Genomic DNA, 20,686 nt, shown 5'->3' with positions numbered 1-20,686 from the left:
ATGGATTATACAACTTTGACTATATCCTATACTTATTAAGGCAAGTTCTATCTTCTGAAGGGTGTACCTGAAGAATGTAAATTCTCTAGCACCAAGGCTGTCAATAAGATGAATGGGGATGATATCCAGCCCTTTCATGTTACAAATACTAGTTGAGAAGCCCGTTCTAGAGTCAACTAATCAGTTTAATACATTCAATATTTCTAAAAAGCTCCAAATTCCTGCTGTCATTGGTGAGCTTCTCTCTCAGTACCACCAAGTATTTGCAGAACCAACAACTTTACCTCTACAAAGAGGTGTTTCTAATCACAACATTACCTTGCAACATGGGACTAATCCAATCAATATAAGACCTTACAGGTATTCTTACATGAAGAAGGACATCATTGAGAAGCTGGTCAAAGATATGTTGTAGTAATGTGTGATCTAGTATAGCGATAGTCCTTTTGCATCTCCTATTGTGTTAGTAGGCAAGAAGGATAGCACTTGGAGGTTATATGTGGATTACATAGAGTTAAATCATTGTACTGTCAAGGACAAGTTCTCTATCCCCATCATAGATGATTATTAGATGAGCTAGCAGGGGCAGTGATATTTTCTGAGATTGACCTTCATCCGGCTATCACCAAATAAGAATGGTATCAGCTGACATTCCTAAAAGAGCCTTCAAGACTCACTTGGGCCATTATGAGAATTTGGTCATGTCATTTGGCTTAACTAATACTCCTTCTACATTTCAGGGCCTTATGAATCACCTATTTTAGCTCTTTCTAAGGAAATAGTTTTTAGTTTTCTTTGATGACATCCTGATATATAGCAAGCTGCAAGATCATGCTCTTCATTTGTAGTAGGTGTTTGGAAATCATGGTCCATAACAGTCTACTGGCCAAACAATCTAAATATGTTTTTGGAGTATCAAAGGTGGAGTACTTAGGACACTTCATCTCTAGTGAAAGGGCACCCATAGATCCCAAGAAGATCACAGCAGTCAAGCAATGGCCTATTCCTACTACAATCAAACAACTGAGGGTTTTTCTGGGGTTTGTAAGGTATTACAGGAAATTCATCAAGGGTTATGGCCGTATCAGTGGACCATTAAATAAGTTACTAAGGAAAGATAACTTTAAGTGGTTTGAAGCTGCTGCTCAAGCTTTTTCTACAACTGGTCCTGTCTTAGCTTTGCCAGACTACTCTATTCCTTTTATTATGGAAATAGATGTTAGTGGGACAAGCATTGGAGTTGTTTTAATGCAACATAGTCATCCTATTGCCTTTATCATTAAAGGATTGGCCCCTATATATGTTGTTCTATGAGTTTATGAAAGTGAATTGTTTGCATTAGTTTTTTCTATTACCTAATGGTGCCATTACCTGCTTGGTCAACATTTTATTGTAAAGACTGACAAAAAGCTTTGAAGTATCTATTGGAGCAAAAACTACATACTGATTCACAATTAAGGTGGCTAGCTAAGTTGCTTCTTTTTTACTTTGAAATACAAAACAATAGGGGAAAGAAAAATATTGTTGCAGATTCACTTTCCAGAATAGATGGTGCTGAACTTATGTCCTTGATGATATCTTCTATACAAGCTAACTTATGGCAGGAGATAACAACTAGTTATGCTTCTGATCCTGAGTTGAAGACTCTTATTGTATCCTTATCACATATACCCCAGAAATACTACATTTAGACAAATGATCAGTTGAGAAGAAAGGGTAAGATTTTGGTGGGGCATGATGATGGTTTGAGAAATAAGATCATAACCTTATGACATTCTACTCCATATGGTGGCATTCCAAGATTGATGCTACTAGTAGGAATGTAATGGCTTACTTCTATTGGAAAGGGAACAGAAAAGATATTCTGGACTTCATTATGTCTGTCAAAGGAACAAATATGACACCTCTGCATATCCTGGCCTAATACAACCATTGCTGGTACCTGAATTGCCTTGGACTGACATTAATATGGATTTTACATAGGGGTTACCTAAGTAAAAAAGGAAGACTATTATCTGGGTGATTATAGACAAGTTAACTAAATATGGACACTTTATTACTCTTGCTCATCCTTACACTGCCCAACCTCTTGCACATGTATTTTTGGATACCATCTTAAGCTTTATGGTTTTCCTACTTCAATTACCAGTGATAGGGATTCCATCTTCATTATTTCTTTTTGGAAGGAATTCTTGTCAGCTCAAGGTGTCACACTGCAGACCTCAACTGCTTACCATCCTCAGAAAGATGGTCAGAGTGAGGTGCTCAACAGGTGTCTAGAAACTTATGTAAGGTGCTTCTACACAGATTCTCCTGCTAATTTAGGTTCATTCTTGTCCTTAGTAGAATGGTCGTACAATTCCAGTCCCTATTCTGATATCCAAACCACCCCATTTGAACTCCTATATGGCTACCCTCCGCCCCTACACCTACCTTACATTCCTGGAGATTCCTCTACTAAATATATTGAAGACATTATGTTAGTCAGAGAATTCAAGCTATAGCTAGCCAAGTTCCACTTATGCCGAGCCCAATAGAGGATGCAAGCGTAGGCTAATAGCCACAGGTCTAATAAAGAATTCAAGGTTTAAGATTGTGTCTTTATAAAGCTACAGCTTTATAGGCAATCCACCGTTTCCATTTCTCCTTATCATACGCTTACATATTAGTATTTTGGTCCTTATCCAATTGTATAAAAGATAGAAGTTGTTGATTACAAGCTTTTAATTCCTCTAGAGGTCCAAATTCATCAAGCATTTCACATTTCTTAGCTCAAATTTTGATATGATCTGCCTTCAGAAATTATGCACCCTCCAGTTTTGGATTTAGCCAATCCAGTATGTCCACTTCCAAAAGCAGTGTTGGGAAGAAGGTTAAACAAGAAAGGCAATAAAGTTGTAGCACAATGTTTGATTAAATGGAAGGACCTGGATGCATCACAAGCTACTTGGGGTTTGCCTCTAGCTTAAGGATCATATTTCTCACTTTCACCCTTGGGGACAAGGGTGTTGTAAATAGGGGGGAGGGTATTAATACACATATTCCAATTAATATCAGCTCAGACACCAGCTCAGATTCCATGGAAGAAAACAACTAGGCTTGTCCACATGTTTGTTGTTATTTTGAATTTCAGTTGTGGCAGGAAAGTTAGTTATCCTTATTGATAGGTTACAAGTACCTTTGGCATAAGTAATTTACTTCATGTTTTGATGATCTAACAAACTCACCATCCAGAATCAGATATGGGACCTGTTACACATCTACAAGACCTTGAGATCACAAAGTTCCAGGTTGGGATCCAGTGTTGGATATAACTCAACTCTTCAAAGAGGAAGGAATAGCTGAGGAAACAGGTCCCTACCAGTTCCCGAGGAGACTGTATGAAGTCAACTCTCCCGCAGGAAAGTTACTGCTTGCACACGCTACTGCACAGGAATAGTGCAACAGTCAACTTTCTGTGGAAGGTTTTTTACCTACCTCGCTTACATCATTGTAAGTGATGTCACACATGTATAAATACCATCAAGGAAGTTAAAACAACTTACTTCATGAGAGACCCAGATAAAGGACCTGAAGCATGCTTGGTACAATCATTCAAGTTAATCGACTCAAGATAATCTGGGCAGTGTGCCTTCAGATTCACAGGAACCAGATTAGGGACCCTATACCTTTGTGTTCCCCTGACAGAAGTATAAGTCAATAGTACAACTAGAAAGCAACTGCAGAAAGTGACTACCTGCAACAGTGCAGTAGTCACTTCCCATTGAAAGGAGGCATGTACTAACCAAGATTTGACATCACTAAGGTGATGCCTTTTGTAGTATAAACCTAGTGCAAGGCACAAGACATTCCTTCCCAAAACTTGCAGAATCAGAAACGAAAATCCTCTCTCAAGTGTTTGCAACAACCTCTCTCAAGAACAAAGCTGTTGCAACCTCAAGGACTGATCCAAGATCGAAGATATCTTTAGTCCTTAGGTTTGTTGAGTCTTTGTTATTTGTTCTTCAATTGTAACTCCTATGTTGCTTTCTTAGAAGCTGTGTTTTAGGAAACCCAAAATCACAAACCCTCCAAGTTTGTGTCTTGGCTAGAGTTAGTCGAGTTGTAAAGCCTTTGCAATAGAGTTATTATAAAGTGACTTGTAATAGGGTTATTACATGTTAGAGTGATTAAAGTCTTTTTCACTAGAGATTGACAAAGTGGCTTGTGGTGAGAGTATCACAAGTTAGTCAAAGTCTTTGTAACTAGAGAGTCACAAAGTGGCTTGTGGTGAGAGTGCCACAAGTTAGTTAAGTTGAATCCTTTGTAATAGAGGTATTACAAAGTGGCTTGTAATAGGTGTTTACAAGTTAGTGAAGTTGAAAGCCTACAAGTGTAGGTCGTAGTTTTTGTCCCCTTGAGTTGAGATTTTTCCACGTAAAAATCCGTTGTGTTCTTTACTTACTACCTAGCTACTATGGTAACAATTAGAGAACCCGATTCCCTGTACTGATTGGTTGCACAATCTGTTGCTTACAGTAGGAACTGCTAGAGAATCTGGTTCTATATATAGTAGGAACTTATCCTGTGTCTCATCTACACACTGGTTCCGCAGTTAGCACTATACCAAACTGATATACAGTTTGGTTCCTCAGTATTTTCAGTGGAAACTCATAGAGAACCCGATTCTCTATACAGTCTGGTGGACGCTTAGTTTCTAACAATTTGTATCACAGCAGGTTCTTTCTAAAAGGTTAACACCTAGAAAGGATCTACATGGCTGCTCCACCAAACTTCGAGGAAAGTCAATCAACCAATAGACCACAAAGATTTCAGAATATGGTTCGTAAAAATGGTGGGATCCCAAATAAAGGAAGTTCCAGCAGGAATTTCAAAGGAAATGATTGTTGTCATAAGTATGGAAAGCCTGGACACTTCATCAAAGACTGCCCATTTCTGAAACAAGAGCATCACAAACACAACTCTAATAAAGTAGCAAAAAGGAACCTGGTTCCTAACAAATGATTCAGCTGAAAAAGTGCAGTTGAAATGTTATGAAGTAAGCTCTTGCTGCATGGGGAGACTCCTCCAGTGAACCAGAAGAGGAACCAGATACAGAAAGCAACTCCATAATGGTAGTGAAAAATGAAGCAAAGGAATTTGATTCATTGTTTTCATTGATGGCTCAGTCCAATGAGGATGAAGAGGATGACAATGATGAGGTAACTTTCAGGGATGTTCCGAGAAATCTGAAGTCTTACTCTTTGAAAAAATTGATGTCATTAGCAAATGTTCGAATTGATATATATTATAGTTTTGGTAATGATAAAGATGCCCTAATCATAGAGCTAGGAGATGCTGAACAGTCTAGAGATGATTTGATGGTAGTGGTTGATGACTTAAAGGAAACCATAGAGACCATTAGCAAAGAAAATAATACTCTAGTAGAGAAAATTGCAGCTACTGAGCAAGAAAGATGATATGGTAGTTTCCATTGTAGATTTAAGGATACACGTGGAAGAAGTAACTAGAGAACACAGCTTGTTGAAAAAACAAACAAAAAAATGGATGGACAACACTGAGGAAGAGGAAGTGGCTAGAAAGGCTCAACTTGAGCTTGAGAGTGAGCTTAAGAAAGTTAAAAAAAGTCTTGTTGCTGAGCTTAAAAAGAATAGACAACTTCAGGAGGATTTAAAAAGGGTTAAAAATGATCTTGATAAGTCACTTAAATGGACCCGATCCTCTGATGCAATAACGTCTATGTACAGGAGTAATGATGGAAACAGGCAAGGCATCGGGTTCCAAAAGGCTAAAACCTCTTATAACCCCCGTAGGAAGTATGTAACTATGGCTAATAATAGGTTGTGCACTCACTGTGGTCAAACTGGTCATTACAAGGACTCTTGTAAAGTTAAAAATTAGTCTTTGCAGAAAAACAAAGTTTTTGTTGAAAAAAGGCATACTGATGAGGAACCTAGTTCCCTGGAAAAAAAATGTGTTGCCTGAATGGGCAAAAAGAAGTTTGATCCGTCCATTCTATCATTATAAGGGACCCAAGCTGGCTTAGGTTCCTAAGTCTAATCATTGACTCAAGTGTACAGGGAACAGTGAAAGGGAGCAGTCAACAGTGGCATATGGATAGCGACTGCTCGAAGCTTATAACTGAAGAACAAAGGATTTCCTTTCACTGAAGGCCCTGCAAGGAAGGAGTGTATCCTTTGAAAATGGCAAGAAGGGATACATTCTGGGAGTTGGAAGGATCGGGAACAGTATGAGTCCATTGAACAGTAAAGTATCTGATCCTTTACGATATTTTGCTGGGTATTTCCCAAATCTGTGACAAGGGGATCTTGGCTGTCTAAGTGCTATTAATGATAATGCTGAGCTATAGCACAGAAGGCTGGGTCATGCAAATTTCACGCTGCTAAACAAATAAGTCAAGAAGGACCCGGTTCATGGTCTGCTCAAATCAAGCTTCAAGGATCACAGGGTATGTGATGCATGTGTAAAAGGAATGCAAGTCAGATCCTCTTTCAAGCCCAAAAAGGAAGTTAGTATCTCAAGGCCACTTGATCTCCTCCATATGGATCTATGTGAACCTATGAGGATGCCAAGTAAAGAAGGAAAGAGGTGCATATTCTCGTCAGTATGGATGATTACTCCAGATTTACATGGACCTTGTTCCTCAAAACTGAAGATGAGACTCTATCCGACATAGAGGAACCTGGTCACTCAATCACAATATATGAAGCAGAAAACAAAGATGTGGATGTTGTACATGGAACTCCAGCTGCAGAGAAATTCCAACCAGATCAAAGACAAGAAACTTACTTTCCTGCTCAGCCTTTCTCTCTCAAATAGAGCCTAAGAATATCAAGGAAGCATTGAAAGATGTTGACTGGATTACAGCTATGCAAGAAGAGCTCCGTCAACTTGAGAGGAACAGTATGTGGAACCTGGTTGCACGATCTGTTAAGAACTGTTATGGAAGCCAAGCTCCCCGTGCTTGGTGTGAAAGATCTATGTTGATGGAATCATCTTTGGAGCAACAGTTGACTCCAAATGTGAAGAATGTGCATAACTCATGGGAAGTGAGTTAGAAATGAGTACGATGGGGGGAACTGAATTTCTTCTTAGATGTACAAGTGAAGCAAGAAGTTGCTGAAGAGATTTGACATGGAGACATCAAAATCATTGACACTCTCATTGCCACAGCTACTTGTCTAGACTGGATGAACCTAGTTCCCCTATAAATTAGACCACATATAGAAGTATCATAGGGTCACTTCTGTCGCAGACGAGATATTGCTTTTAGTGTGGGTCTGTGTGCCGGGTTTCAATCCAATCCAAAAGAATCTCATCTGAAAGCTGCCAAGAGAATCCTAAGATATCTCAAAGGGATGCAGGACCTGGTTCTCTACTATACCTCGGTTGATAACCTTGACTTGGTTGGATATGCTGATGCTGATTATGTTGAATATCTTGTGGATAGAAACAACACATCTGGACCGACACATTTTCTGAGTTCATGCTTGATCTCATGGGGCACAAAGAAACAAAGTGTATGACTATTTCTATTGCTGAAACTAACTACGTGGACGGTGCTTCTTGTTGTGCTCAACTAGTATAGATCAAGAAACATCTTGAAGACTTTGGTGTATTTACAGCTTGAACCCGATACAACACAAGAGGACAAAGCACATTAATGTCAGACACCATTTTCTCAGGGACAATGCTGAAAAGGTTCTGATTTGTATGAAGTTATGGAAGATGAAGGATCAGGTAGCAGACATCTTTACCAAGGCACTGAGCAGGGAACATTTTGAAAGAAGTCGTCTGGAGTTGGGGTTGATCAAGCTCAACGAAGGACCTGGTCCCTCGATGATTGGCTATGTTAAGAAGGAAAGGTACAATGCTAAAAAGTGTTTTTCGGTGACGTCTAACTCAAATCTATACTGTTACAGGTATACACATATGGCAGTTTCAGGACAAAAACAAGTAAGAGTGACATTGCACCTCTAGGAGTCTTTGCTCAAAATTTTCAAAAATCGTCGCGGAACCTGGTTCCTGTGACTCAGGTTAGTAGTCTCTTCAATACTTATACGCCTTTTTAAGCTGCTGAAGTGTCATGTCATTTGTTTCTGCCTTTATCTTGCATCAACTCCTAACTTTTGAAGTCCAAAATGTTAAACATTTTCTGAACTATCCCGTTGCCCCAAAAGGCATTTCTTATCTCTTCAAAACCAAAATCAACCTTGTCTCAAAATAATCCTTCTTTCCAAATATACGAGAAGTGAACCCAACTCTCTCACTTTCCTAAAACCTAACACCATCAGAATCAAAACCCCAGGAATTCTTTGGTAGTTTTTTATGGAAGTTTAAATGAAAGGGAACATAGTAGATCTAATATTCTAGAGCATCAGGCTGAAATTGTTGCTGGGTTTGTAGAATCCATGAAGGATGGAGGAATTGGTTAATGTGCTAAAATAGAGGGGAACTTAATGAGGGACCTGGTCCCTAAAATCCTTCTAAGGATGATAATTCTAATGATGATCTTTCTATCTTGAGTTCTATGTATAAACGAACTTCCGATCCAGCAAAAAAGGTTTGAGAAAAGCAGGCTGATTAATGATGAAGTGGTGTAACCTGCTGATGTGGTGATTGTGGAAGGGAGGATGAAGTGGAAGAATCTCCATTTGTGAAAAAAAATGGAGAAAAAAAGGTTGGCTGAGAAAGATGCAGCAGATGATAAGGGTAAACAGATTGAGAAAAAGAAGAGGGAGACACGGCTGCTCAAGGATAGAAAGGATAGTGTAAGTAAGGAACCTGGTTCCTTACAGAAGCAAAAGGTTAAGCCATTAGGTTTGGAGGGAGAAGACGTTGAAGTCTCAAAAAGTGTTGTGGGGCAGAGTGTTGACTTTGATATTGCTGAAAAATGGAGGAACTTCTTGACATTGTTGAGTTCGAAAAAAAATCACCTCCTTGTTCCTCCAAGTCCCAATGTTTATGAAGAAGACGTAAAACGTTCTATGTTTTATGTGACACTCTGAAGCTATATATGTATGGGACTGAGTTTGTTCTTGATGAGATGAAGCTTGGGGAAATTCTTGGTGATCTGATTGATGGTTCAACCTACTCAGATAGGTTGAGAACCTGGTCCTCATGGACCCTTGGCAAAATAGAATGCTAAGTTGAAGGGTGAGAACGAAAGATTGAGGAAATAGGTGGAGGAACTGAGAGAGCAGATGATCATTGATCAAAGGAGAGTAAATGAACGAACGGACAAGCTCATCAAAGCCTTAGCACCTTACTTTTCTTCCTGCCCAGTAATCTATGTCCTTCACTCCTTCCAAATTCCCTTGAATTCTTATCTTCTTTTGATCCCTATATTTAATGACATTGGTACTTTAGTTGTTTAAATTGTCATATTATGTGTTGTTGAAACTATTGTTCTTTGTTATAATTACTCCACTATGGGCAATCACTCTATTTTGTGCCATGATATTCACCTGTTGTTCTTATTACTGTTTATGTTGTGTTGCCAAAGTGGTCTGAGTTAATGTTGTTGAATTTCTTTTTGGTTGTGCTTCTTCTGTTATTCTTTTCGATGATGCCAAAGGGGGAAAGTTATATAGGTATGTCAATATGGGGGAGGAACATATGTTGTGTTGTGCATGAAAGATGGCTCTGCTTCGCATGGAAAATGTGTTGATAATCTGTTGATTATAGGTCTGATCCGTAGAGAAACATGTGAGGAATCTGGTTCTCGAGAGGAATAATAATTTTGGGTTTGTCATCATCAAAAAGGGGAAAATTGATCTAAGTTACTCTATGTCATATTTTGATGATGACAAACGTTCTCAACGTACTTAGTACAGACCAGATGTCATCAGTGCAGATAAGGAACCTGATTCTCAGGGGGAATTATTATGGGTTTGTCATTCATCAAAAATGGGGGAATAATTATGGGTTTGTCATTCATCAAGTTATAGTACTTTGAGTTTTGATGATTTGCCAAACAGTCTTGAGGAACCAGTTGTGATCAGCTCCTTAGGTTCGGTTCTCATAGGGAATATGGCTAATTCGTAGGGGGAACAATGTGGATATTTGGTTCTCAGGGGGAATATCAATTCTAAGTTTGTCGTCATCAAAAAGGGGGAAGTTGATAGGTTATAAGTACCTTGGGCATAAGTACTTTACTTTATGTTTTGATGATCTAACAAACTCACCATCTAAAACCGGATACGGAACCTGTTACACATCTACAAGACCTTGATATCACAAAGTTCCAGGTTAGGATCCAGCATGGGATATTACTCAACTCTTTAGAGAGGAAGGAACAGCTGAGGAAACAGGTCCCTACCAGTTCCCGAGGAGACTGTATGAAGTCAACTGTCCAGCAGGAAAGTTACTACCTGCACACCCTACTGCATAGAAACAGTGCAGCAGTCAACTTTCTATGGAAGGCTTTTTACCTACCTTGCTTACATCATTGTAAGTGATGTCACACACGTTTAAATACCATCAAGGAAGGTAAAATAACTTACTTCATGAGAGAACCAGATAAGGGACCTGAAGCGTGCCTGGTACAATCATTCAAGTTAATCGACTCAAGATAATCTGGGCAGTGTGCCTTCAGATTCACAGGAACCAGATTAGGGACCTGATACCTTTGTGTTCCCCTAACAGAAGTATAAGTCAACAGTACAACTAGAAAGCAACTGCAAAAAGTGACAACCTACAACAGTGCAACAGACAGTGTAGCAGACAGTGCAACAGTCACTTTCCATTGAGAGGAGGCATGTACCAACCAAGATTTGACATCATTAAGGTTATTTCTTTTGTAGTATAAACCTGGTTCAAGGCACCAGACATTCCTTCCCAAGACTTGCAGAATCAGAAACGAATATCCTCTCTCAAGTGCTTGCAACAACCTCTCTCAAGAACAAAGCTGCTGCAACCTCAAAGACCTGATCCAAGATCGAAGATATCTTAAGTCCTTAGGTTTGTTGAGTCTTTGTTATTTGTTCTTCAATTGTAACTCCTATCTTGCTTTCTTAGAAGCTGTGTTTTAGGAAACCCAAAATCACAAACCCTCCAAGTTTGTGTCTTGGCTAGAGTTAGTCGAGTTATAAAGCCTTTGTAATAGAGTTATTACAAAGTGACTTGTAATTGGGTTATTACAAGTTAGAGTGATTAAAGTCTTTTTCACTAGAGATTGACAAAGTGGCTTGTGGTAAGAGTATCACAAGTTAGTCAAAGTCTTTGTAACTAGAGAGTCACAAAGTGGCTTATGGTGAGAGTGCCCAAGTTAGTTGAGCTGAATCCTTTGTAATAGAGGTATTACAAAGTGGCTTGTAATAGGTGTTTACAAGTTAGTGAAGTTGAAAGACTACAAATGTAGGTCGTGGTTTATGTCCCCTTGAGTTGGGATTTTTCCACGTAAAAATCTTTTATGTTCTTTACTTACTGTCGAGCTACTGTGGTAACAATTAGAGAACCTGATCCCTGTACTGATTGGTTGCGCAGTCTGTTGCTTACAGTAGGAACTGCTAGAGAATCTAGTTCTCTATACAGTGGGAACTTATCATGTGTCTCATCTACATACTGGTTCCGCAGTTAGCACTGTACCAAACTGATATAGGACCAGATCATTATACAGTTTGGTTCCTCAGTAGTTTCAGTGGAAACTCATAGAGAACTCAGTTCTCTATACAGTCTGGTGGACGCACAATCATTCAAGTTAATCGACTCAAAATAATCTGGATAGTGTGCCTTCATATTCATAGGAACCAGATTAGGGACCTGATACCTTTGTGTTCCCCTAACAGAAGTATAAGTCAATAGTACAACTAGAAAGCAACTGCAGAAAGTGACTACTTGCAATAGTGCAGCAGTCACTTCCCATTGAGAGGAGGCATGTACTAACCCAAGATTTGACATCACTAAGGTGGTGTCTTTTGTAGTATAAACCTGGTGCAAGGCACAAGACATTCCTTCCCAAGACTTGCAGAATCAGAAATAAAAATCCTCTCTCAAGTGCTTGCAACAACCTCTCTCAAGAATAAAACTGTTGCAACCTCAAGGACCTGATCCAAGATCGAAGATATCTTAAGTCCTTAGGTTTGTTGACTCTTTGTTATTTGTTCTTCAATTTTAACTCCTATCTTGCTTTCTTAGAAGCTGTGTTTTAGGAAACCCAAAATCACAAACCCTCCAAGTTTATGTCTTGGCTAGAGTTAGTCGAGTTGTAAAACCTTTGTAATAAAGTTATTACAAAGTGGCTTGTAATAGGGTTATTATAAGTTTGAGTGATTAAAGTCTTTGTCACTAGATACTGACAAAGTGGTTTGTGGTAAGAGTATCACAAGTTAGTCAAAGTCTTTATAACTAGAGAGTCACAAAGTAGCTGTGGTGAGAGTGCCACAAGTTAGTTGAGTTGAATCCTTTTGTAATAGAGGTATTACAAAGTGGCTTATAATAGGTGTTTACAAGTTAGTGAAGTTGAAAGCCTACAAGTGTAGGTCGTGGTGTTTGTCCCCTTGAGTTGGGATATTTCCACGTAAATATCCTCTGTGTTCTTTGCTTACTGCCGAGCTACTGTGGTAATAATTAGAGAACCTGATTCCCTGTACTGATTGGTTGCACAGTCTGTTGCTTACAGTAGGAACTGCTAGAGAATCTAGTTCTCTATACAGTGGGAACTTATCCTATGTCTCATCTACATACTGGTTCCGCAGTTAGCACTCTACCAAACTGATATAGGACTAGATCGCTATACAGTTTGGTTCCTCAGTAGTTTCAGTGGAAACTCATAGAGAACCCGGTTCTCTATACAGTCTGGTGGACGCTTAGTTTCTAACACTTATTTTCAGCTCTTGTGCATTTCTTTTGCATTTCATAGATAAAAAAGAGGTTTGTAGCTGCGCAATACATATTTTGAATGATAATACTCATCTAATTTTCTCATCCTCTCTTCTTCCATCTTCTTCCCTTTGTTTCCTATTTTCTTCCTAGTTAATTTTACATTGACTCATCGATACCAGAATTTGGTATCAAAGTATGATCATACTGAGAGAGATACTATTGAGAATAAAGGTGAAAGTGGCTCCCACGATGGACAAGAGTGCCTCAATGAGAAGTTATGAGAGGTTGACCATAGTAAGTCTGAGGAAGGGTAGAGGTAGTCTTAAAAAGTATTGGGGAGAGGTGATAAGGCAAGATATGGCACATCTGCAGCCTACTGTGGACATGACCCTTGATATGAAGATATGGAGATTGAGAACTAGAATAGAAGTCTAGTAGGTAGTCTTGAGTACTATATGGGTCAAAATCTGACTAAGGATATTCGACACGAAGAGGTATTATTAGAAGTAATTTGGATGAGGTTGACTAATGACTAATGGAACTCACCGCAAATCAATCAATTACGGTCGAGGTCAAATGTCAAGAGCAACAGTAACAGCTAGTTTTGTAATAGGTTTTGTAGGAGAATATTCCATTGCATATTCTCTGTACTTGTTCTTTTAGGGTTGATTAGGGGTATGTCTCATATAAATAGAAAAAGAGATAAGGTGAAAGGCATATATTATTCATTCTAATAAGAACTCTCTTGAAAATCACACTCTCTAGATAAATACAAATACCACCTTTCTAAAGAGATTCATTTTGTTGATTATTCTACACTTTTACCATTAGATCCGAGAAAGTCTCCAATATTCTCATAGTTATTTGTCATTCATCATTTTTAGAAAGAAGAATCATCCACCTCATTCAATATTAGGTAAATCATTCTCCTTATTTATATTTAGTTCCATTTATTTTTATTTAATGCTTGTTATTCTCATCCCATTATTGACCTTGAAACATTAAATACATGTTACATTATACCTGTTCCGACACTGTTCTACATCATCCACGTAGGCTAATTTAGATCTGAAGTTATTATCTTTAACTAGGATTAACCTCTTATATATTAAATTAATTAGTTTAACCAAAGTTCATATTTTTTGTCAAATAATTTGGCATCGTCTGTGGAGATTTCCTAGTTAAAATTTTAGTTTCTTCTAGATCTACAACTAACCAAGAAAAAAATGCAAAACCCTACACTTTCTTGTGCACACAGATCTAACATGCTAGGTAACGGAGAAGAAAGGATGAAGGTGGCAGCCAACCTCACCGCCAACCTCTTAAACACCATCAACGAGATCTCTAAAACAAAGGGTGAGGATAAAACACAAAATTCCTCTCCTAGGCGAAATGGCTCACCACTTCCTCATGGTAGTATCACAACGTCCCACGGTAAAGGAACCTCTACGTCCACAATGGAAGAGGCGACACTGGTGGTGAAGAAGCTACTCGAAGCTTGGTTGACGAATACATTGACCAACATGCTTGACAACCCGCTCAAAAGGCGATCAAAGAGAGTGCAAGGACCTGCGTTGCACCAAAAACAGTCGAACAACACGACCTTCCTCCTCCCGTAGCAGGTATCAATCACAATGTTAATAATGCAGGTGACGACACACTCACAAACATTTTAAGGAAGATGGATGAGATGGAAAATGAAAACAAAATGCTCCGACACCAATTGAAAGAGCATCAAGAAAGGGTAGACAAAATACTGAGCACCTCAAAACTCTTACCAAAAGAGATGCTGGTCGGTTTATCGAGCAGCCATACTGTGATGAAGCCGAAACACATGCCATACCTAAAACCTTCAAAATGCCGCCGTACCTAAAAATATACGATGGTATGACAGACCCTGAGGATCATGTGATTCACTATGTCACCGTAGTAAAAGGCAACGACCTCGCCAAAAAGCAAGTATCATCCATCTTATTGAAAAAGTTTGGCAAAACCGTCATCGGGGGCGCATTAACTTGGTACTCACAACTGCTTGCGTGCTCTATTGAAACATTCGAAAAGATGGCCGACAAATTTGTAACGGCCCATGACGGAGCTAAGAAGGCAGAGGCAAGAGTAAATGATATATTTGCCATCAAACAATCACCTGGAGAAGGACTGAGGGACATCCTCGCTCGATTCAACCATGTAAGGATGACCTTACTGAATGTATCAGAAGGAATAGTTGTGGCAGCTTTCCAGAATGGGTTGAACAGAAGCGGTTCAAGGGCGACCAGAAAGCTGTTGAGTCGGCTCATGAAATATCGCGCGACCACTTGGAATGAAATACATAATGCCTATTATGTCGAGGTCCGAGCTGACGAATACGACCTAAATGGACCAACCCAACGGTTGACCTCAATACAAGCTGAGTCCAGAAAAGATCGTAGAAATGACAACAAAAGGGATCTAGCAGGTCCACGACCCAACCGAGAAAGATATCAACCGTATGTTAGAGGCGCCATCATGCCGCCTTCTCACCACGACAAAGGCCCATCTAGGCCAAGAATAGGGACTCACTGAAGCGAGAGAGGTATGCCTCCCTTACCATATGCTCACAATTTTTGTGTTTCACCCTCAAAAATAGTCTACGCACTGGAGAAGCTCGACCCAAAAGTGAAGTGGCCACAGAAGATGAGGTCCGACCCGAACACTAGGAAGTCAAACGCCCTCTGGGAATTCCACCAGGAACGAGGTCATAAAATCGAGGACTACATCGCTCTAAGACAAGAGGTCATGAACATACTTCACCAAGGGCACTTGAAAGAGCTATTGAGAGACCGAGGAAGGACCAACTTCGCTTGAGGACGAGAACAGCACCAGGACCCACCAAAACCACCTTCTCCAACTCGAACCACTCAAATGATCATCGGAGAGGGTGATGACGCATCGATCAGCAACTTAAAATTCACCACCACCCACAAACTCAAACGATCGTTCACTCATGAACGGTACGACAAAATCGAAGAAAGTATCATCTTCGATAAGTCAGATATTCACGGTTTGGTTTTTCCTCACTATGAAGCTCTTGTTATCACTTTATGCATATTAGATAAATATGTGAGACGTATTATGGTGCATGATGGGAGCGACGCATGCAATATCCACCCTCGAGTACTTGCACAGATGAAACTCGATGATAAGACAGTGCCACATTGCATCACACTAACCGGTTTTAACAATGAAGTTGAACGAACATCTGGAGAGATCACACTCCCCGTCTAGGCTGGCGACGTCACTCTAGAAACCACATTCCACATCATAAATAAGGACACAACGTACAATGCCATAATAGGTCAGCCTTGGATATACGCCATGAAGGCCATCCCCTCCAGCCTTTAGCAAGTTATCAAATTTCCCACCCCATGGGGAGTATTCAGCATCTGAGGAGAATAGCGCACTTCACGAGAATACTATCACATTGCCCAGGATTATACATACACCCAACAAATGAAGGGCAAAGCCAAAGAGGCATAGCAATTAACAGGGTCGAGGTCGAGTGGTGATGAAAGGAAGGAAGTCATCAAAGACCCCGAAATCTAGAGGCCACGAGATCTACCGTAGAAGACCTCGACCCCGTCCAACTTGATGATAACGACCACAACAAGAAAGCTTACATCGGCCACAAGCTTCAGGAGCTAGGTGAATTCCATCATTTCTTAACTAATAACGCAGACTTGTTTGCTTTTTCCCATGCAGACATGCTAGGTATCCTAGAGGAGATAGCAACACACAATTTGAACGTCGATCGATTTTACCCCTCCCCCCCACCCGATAAGGCAAGTTAGGCGAAAATTCAATTCCATATTAAATGACGTAGTCCGCGAAGAGGTTGAAAACTATTGGAAAATGGCTCTATCACAGAATCAAAATACCCCCAATGGGTCGCCAACGTGGTCATGATGAAAAAGAAGAACGGAAAATGGCGGATGTGCGTAGACGTCACAGATTTGAACAAAGCCTGCCTAAAAGACTCATTCTCGCTGCCCCATATCGACCAGCTCATTAACATAACAGTGGGGTACGAGCTGTTAAGCTTCCTAGATGCATACTCGGGTTATAACTAGATCTTCATGGAGGAGGAAGACCAGGATAAGACCAGCTTCATCACCCACCAAGGAACGTATTGCTATAGGGTGATGCATTTTGGACTAAAATGTATCAAAGGTTGGTGACAAAGATGTCCAAAGACCAACTCAGCAAAACCATGGAGGTATACATAGACGACATGCTGGTCAAGTCCAACAGGAAAGAGGATCACATCGATTACCTGGAAGAAGCTTTTGATATACTCAGGCGATACAAAATGAAACTAAATCCTGAAAAGTGCGCATTCGGCGTGACCTCAGGGAAATTCCTGGGCTTCCTAGTGTCACAACAAGGCATCAAGGTCAAACCCGACCAAATAAAAGCTATAGAGGGGATAACGAAGAACTTAACCAACAAAAAATAGGTTCAGAGACTGACCATCCGTATCTCCCTATCAAGATTCATCTTACGGTCATCCGACAGGTGCCACAAGTTTTTTGGCATACTCAAGAAAGACAACGGCCTCCAATTGACCTCCGAGTGCGTCGATGCCCTGAAGGAGTTAAAGGCTTACCTATCATCACTACCACTGCTCTCCAAAGTAGAGCCCGAAGAACACCTCCTCGTCTACCTGGCCGTATCTGAAGTGGCGGTGATTACAGTCCTGGCCCGAGAAAATAAAGGTATGCAATCTCCCATCTATTATATTAGCAAAACCTTAGTCGACACCGAGATGAGGTAACCCCACCTCGAAAAATTAGCCCTCGCCTTGGCCGTAGCTTCACAAAGCTTAGACCCTACTTCCTGTGCCACCCCATCTCGATAGTCACAATTTTTCCATTGAGAATTATTTTGCATAAGCCTGAACTATTGGGCAGATTAGCCAAATAGGGCATAGAATTAAGCGAACATGATATCACATATCAACCGCGAACGATGATAAAGTCGCAAGTACTTGCCGACTTCGTCGCCGAATTCAAAGAAAAAATAATGTTTGAAGTTGAAAGAGAAGCCGCCCACACCTCTCCTCAAGTACAGGATCTATGGATTTTGTATACTGATGGTGCCTCTAATGCATCAGGGTCCGGATTGGGACTCGTACTCGAGGTCCCGACAGGCGATGTAATTCGTCAATCCATAAGATACCCGAACATGACTAACAATGAGGCCAAGTATGAGGCCATGATTGCAAGATTAAGGCTAACACTCAAGTACGAAGCAAGGTGAGTTGTCCTACGTTGCGACTCCCAACTTGTTGTCAACATAGTCATAGGGACTTTCCAGATCAAAGAGAAAAGGTTACAAAAGTATCAGGCCGAGATCTGAAGGCTGCTGCCAAAATTGAATGTCAGCTTGACCAGATCCCTCGAGTGTAAAATATCGAAGAAGACGGCCTCGCTAAACTAGCGGCAGCCACTAAAAGCATAACCGGAGAAGGAAACATGGTCACCCTCCTCCACTCATTGATTGATCGAATCGAGGTAAGGACTATAAACCTAACTTGGGACTAGCGCAACCGTATTGTTACATACTTGCAGGATGGCATGCTCCCAGATGATAAAAAAGAAGCCAAGAAGCTTCAAATGCAAGCGGCCAGGTATAGCATCATAGACAATGACCTGTACAAAAGGACGTATGGCGGCCCCCTAGAAAAATGCTTAGGCCCAAATCAAACATGGTGCGTTCTAGAAGAAGTCCACGAAGGCCATTACGGAGCTCATTCCGACAACGGGCTCTAGTCAGATGTCTCATACGAGCAGGCTACTACTGGCCCACCATGAAAAAAACGGCCACTGACTTGGTGAGAAAATGCGAGCAATGCCAAAAATATGCCCCTACGATCCACCAAGCGAGCGATCACCTCCACTCGGTCACCTCACCTTGGCCTTTCATCAAGTGGGGGATGGACATCGTCGGCCCCCTCCCAGCGGGGCGAGGTAACGTACGATTTCTTTTGGTTTTAACGGACTATTTTTCTAAGTGGTAGAAGCAGGAGCATTCGCCCAGATACGCGAACAAGAAGTGATCGCCTTCATATAGAAGAATATTATGTGCGCCTTGGCCTCCCCAAAGATATCAGTTGTGACAATGGACCCCAATTCACCGGGAAAAAAATCGTCGAGTTCTTTGAGAAATGGCATATCAACAAATACTCTTCACCCATACCATCTCGCGGGCAATGAACAAGCGGAGTCCTCCAATAAATCAATACTAAACATCATGAAAAGAAAGCTCGAGAATGCCAAGGGACTATGCCGGAACTACTGCCAGAAGTGTTATGGGCATATCGCACAATGCCACATAGGAGAGACATCCTACATAGTCTATGGGATTGATGTAGTAATACTAGTTGAGGTCGGAGAACCAAGTTTGAGATACTCCCATGAGAGCGAGTTGAGGAACGACGAAAGCAGAAGGAAGGACCACGACGAAGCTGAAGAACGGAGAGAGAACACTACTACAACAAAAAAGCAAAGGTTAGACCACTTAAAGTCAGGGACTACGCACTCAAGGCCAAAACACAGGCAACCAAAGACCCACTTGAGGGAAAAATGGAAATTAATTGGGACGACCCATACAAAATCACGGCAACAGCAAACAAAGGGTCATTTCAGCTAGAAATGATGGAAGGAAAACTACTACCAAACAACTAGAACATCGCCCACCTCAAGTACTTTAACTTCTAAGGAAAAATGATCTCCGAGCCGTACTCTTTTTCCTTCACCTAAGTTTTGTCCTAATTGGGTTTTCTCGGGAAGGTTTTTAATGAGACGATAAGTAGGACATTTCAAGCTAAAGTATGAACAGATGAGGATGCAGACCGATTAGTTCATTTCCCAACCTCTCAATACTTCTCCAGGTCGACCCATGAGGGGACTAGATAGACTGGGACTAGAATGTCGGCCCGAAAACATGTAAATTTCTCCAATATATAAAGCACAACACAAGTATATGAAGCTCTCACATGTTTCCGTCAAAACAACGATGCATCAATTAACCAAAAGTTGCTTTCGACCTCGTTCGAATTTAAAAGCATTCAACCTCATTCGAATTAAAAGACATTTGACCTCGTTCGAATTAAAAAAACATTTGACCTCATTCAAATTAACTCATATTCGACCTCGTTTGAATTAACTAAACATTCGACCCCGTTCAAATTAACTAAACATTCGACCTCATTCGAATTAACTCACATTTGACCTAGTTCGAATTAAAAGACATTCGACCTCGTTCGAATTAAAAGACATTCAACTTTATTTGAATTAAAATACACATTCGACCTCGTTCGAAATTAAAATACATTTGACCTCGTTCGACCTCATTCGACTTCATATTCAGCCTCGTTCAGATCAATTATGCCTTATAGTTAAGCTCATACAACCCTCGGTTATTGTTGGGTTTAGGTTAAGTTTGACCTTGCCTATATCAACTAAGTTAAGTTTCAAATTAAGCTCCGGCAATGCTTGACATAGTTCAACAACAATTATTGGCCCCAGGTCATGATTACCTAGTTCGGCATTCGAACTCGATCAATGTACGAACTGAGTTTCTATAACTAAAAGCAGCCATACGGCAGAATTAAGGAAAGAAGCATACAACACCAAATAGAGAAAAGATGTAGAAACAAACAAAATAACATTTCGTACTCCAAAAATATTCTTTACAAAGGATAAATAGACGCCCATAAAAGTATGCACAAAAATTACAAGGGAATAACTACTCAGCAGCACCATCTCCACCATTGCCCTCTCCATCAAAGTATGCGTCCTCA

The 20,686-nt window shown here is 40.4% G+C and overlaps 1 protein-coding gene across 1 annotated transcript; it reads left to right on the top strand.

Annotated features, from left to right (window-relative positions):
* The first annotated feature begins 864 nt into the window (after positions 1-864).
* Positions 865-1,314, top strand: LOC138877978 (uncharacterized mitochondrial protein AtMg00860-like). Its single transcript, XM_070157629.1, has one exon. The coding sequence runs from the start codon at positions 865-867 to the stop codon at positions 1,312-1,314; it is 450 nt and encodes a 149-aa protein (XP_070013730.1).
* The last annotated feature ends 19,372 nt before the right edge of the window (positions 1,315-20,686 follow it).

This window comes from Nicotiana sylvestris, chromosome 9 (assembly GCF_000393655.2).
Source record: "Nicotiana sylvestris chromosome 9, ASM39365v2, whole genome shotgun sequence".
In the NCBI taxonomy this organism is placed as follows: Eukaryota; Viridiplantae; Streptophyta; class Magnoliopsida; order Solanales; family Solanaceae; genus Nicotiana; species Nicotiana sylvestris.
This window is presented reverse-complemented; position numbering and strand designations above follow the sequence as displayed.

Coding starts and splice junctions, on each gene's coding strand:
- LOC138877978 (XM_070157629.1), top strand. CDS start 865: ATGGTCCATAACAGTCTACTGGCCAAACAATCTAAATATGTTTTTGGA.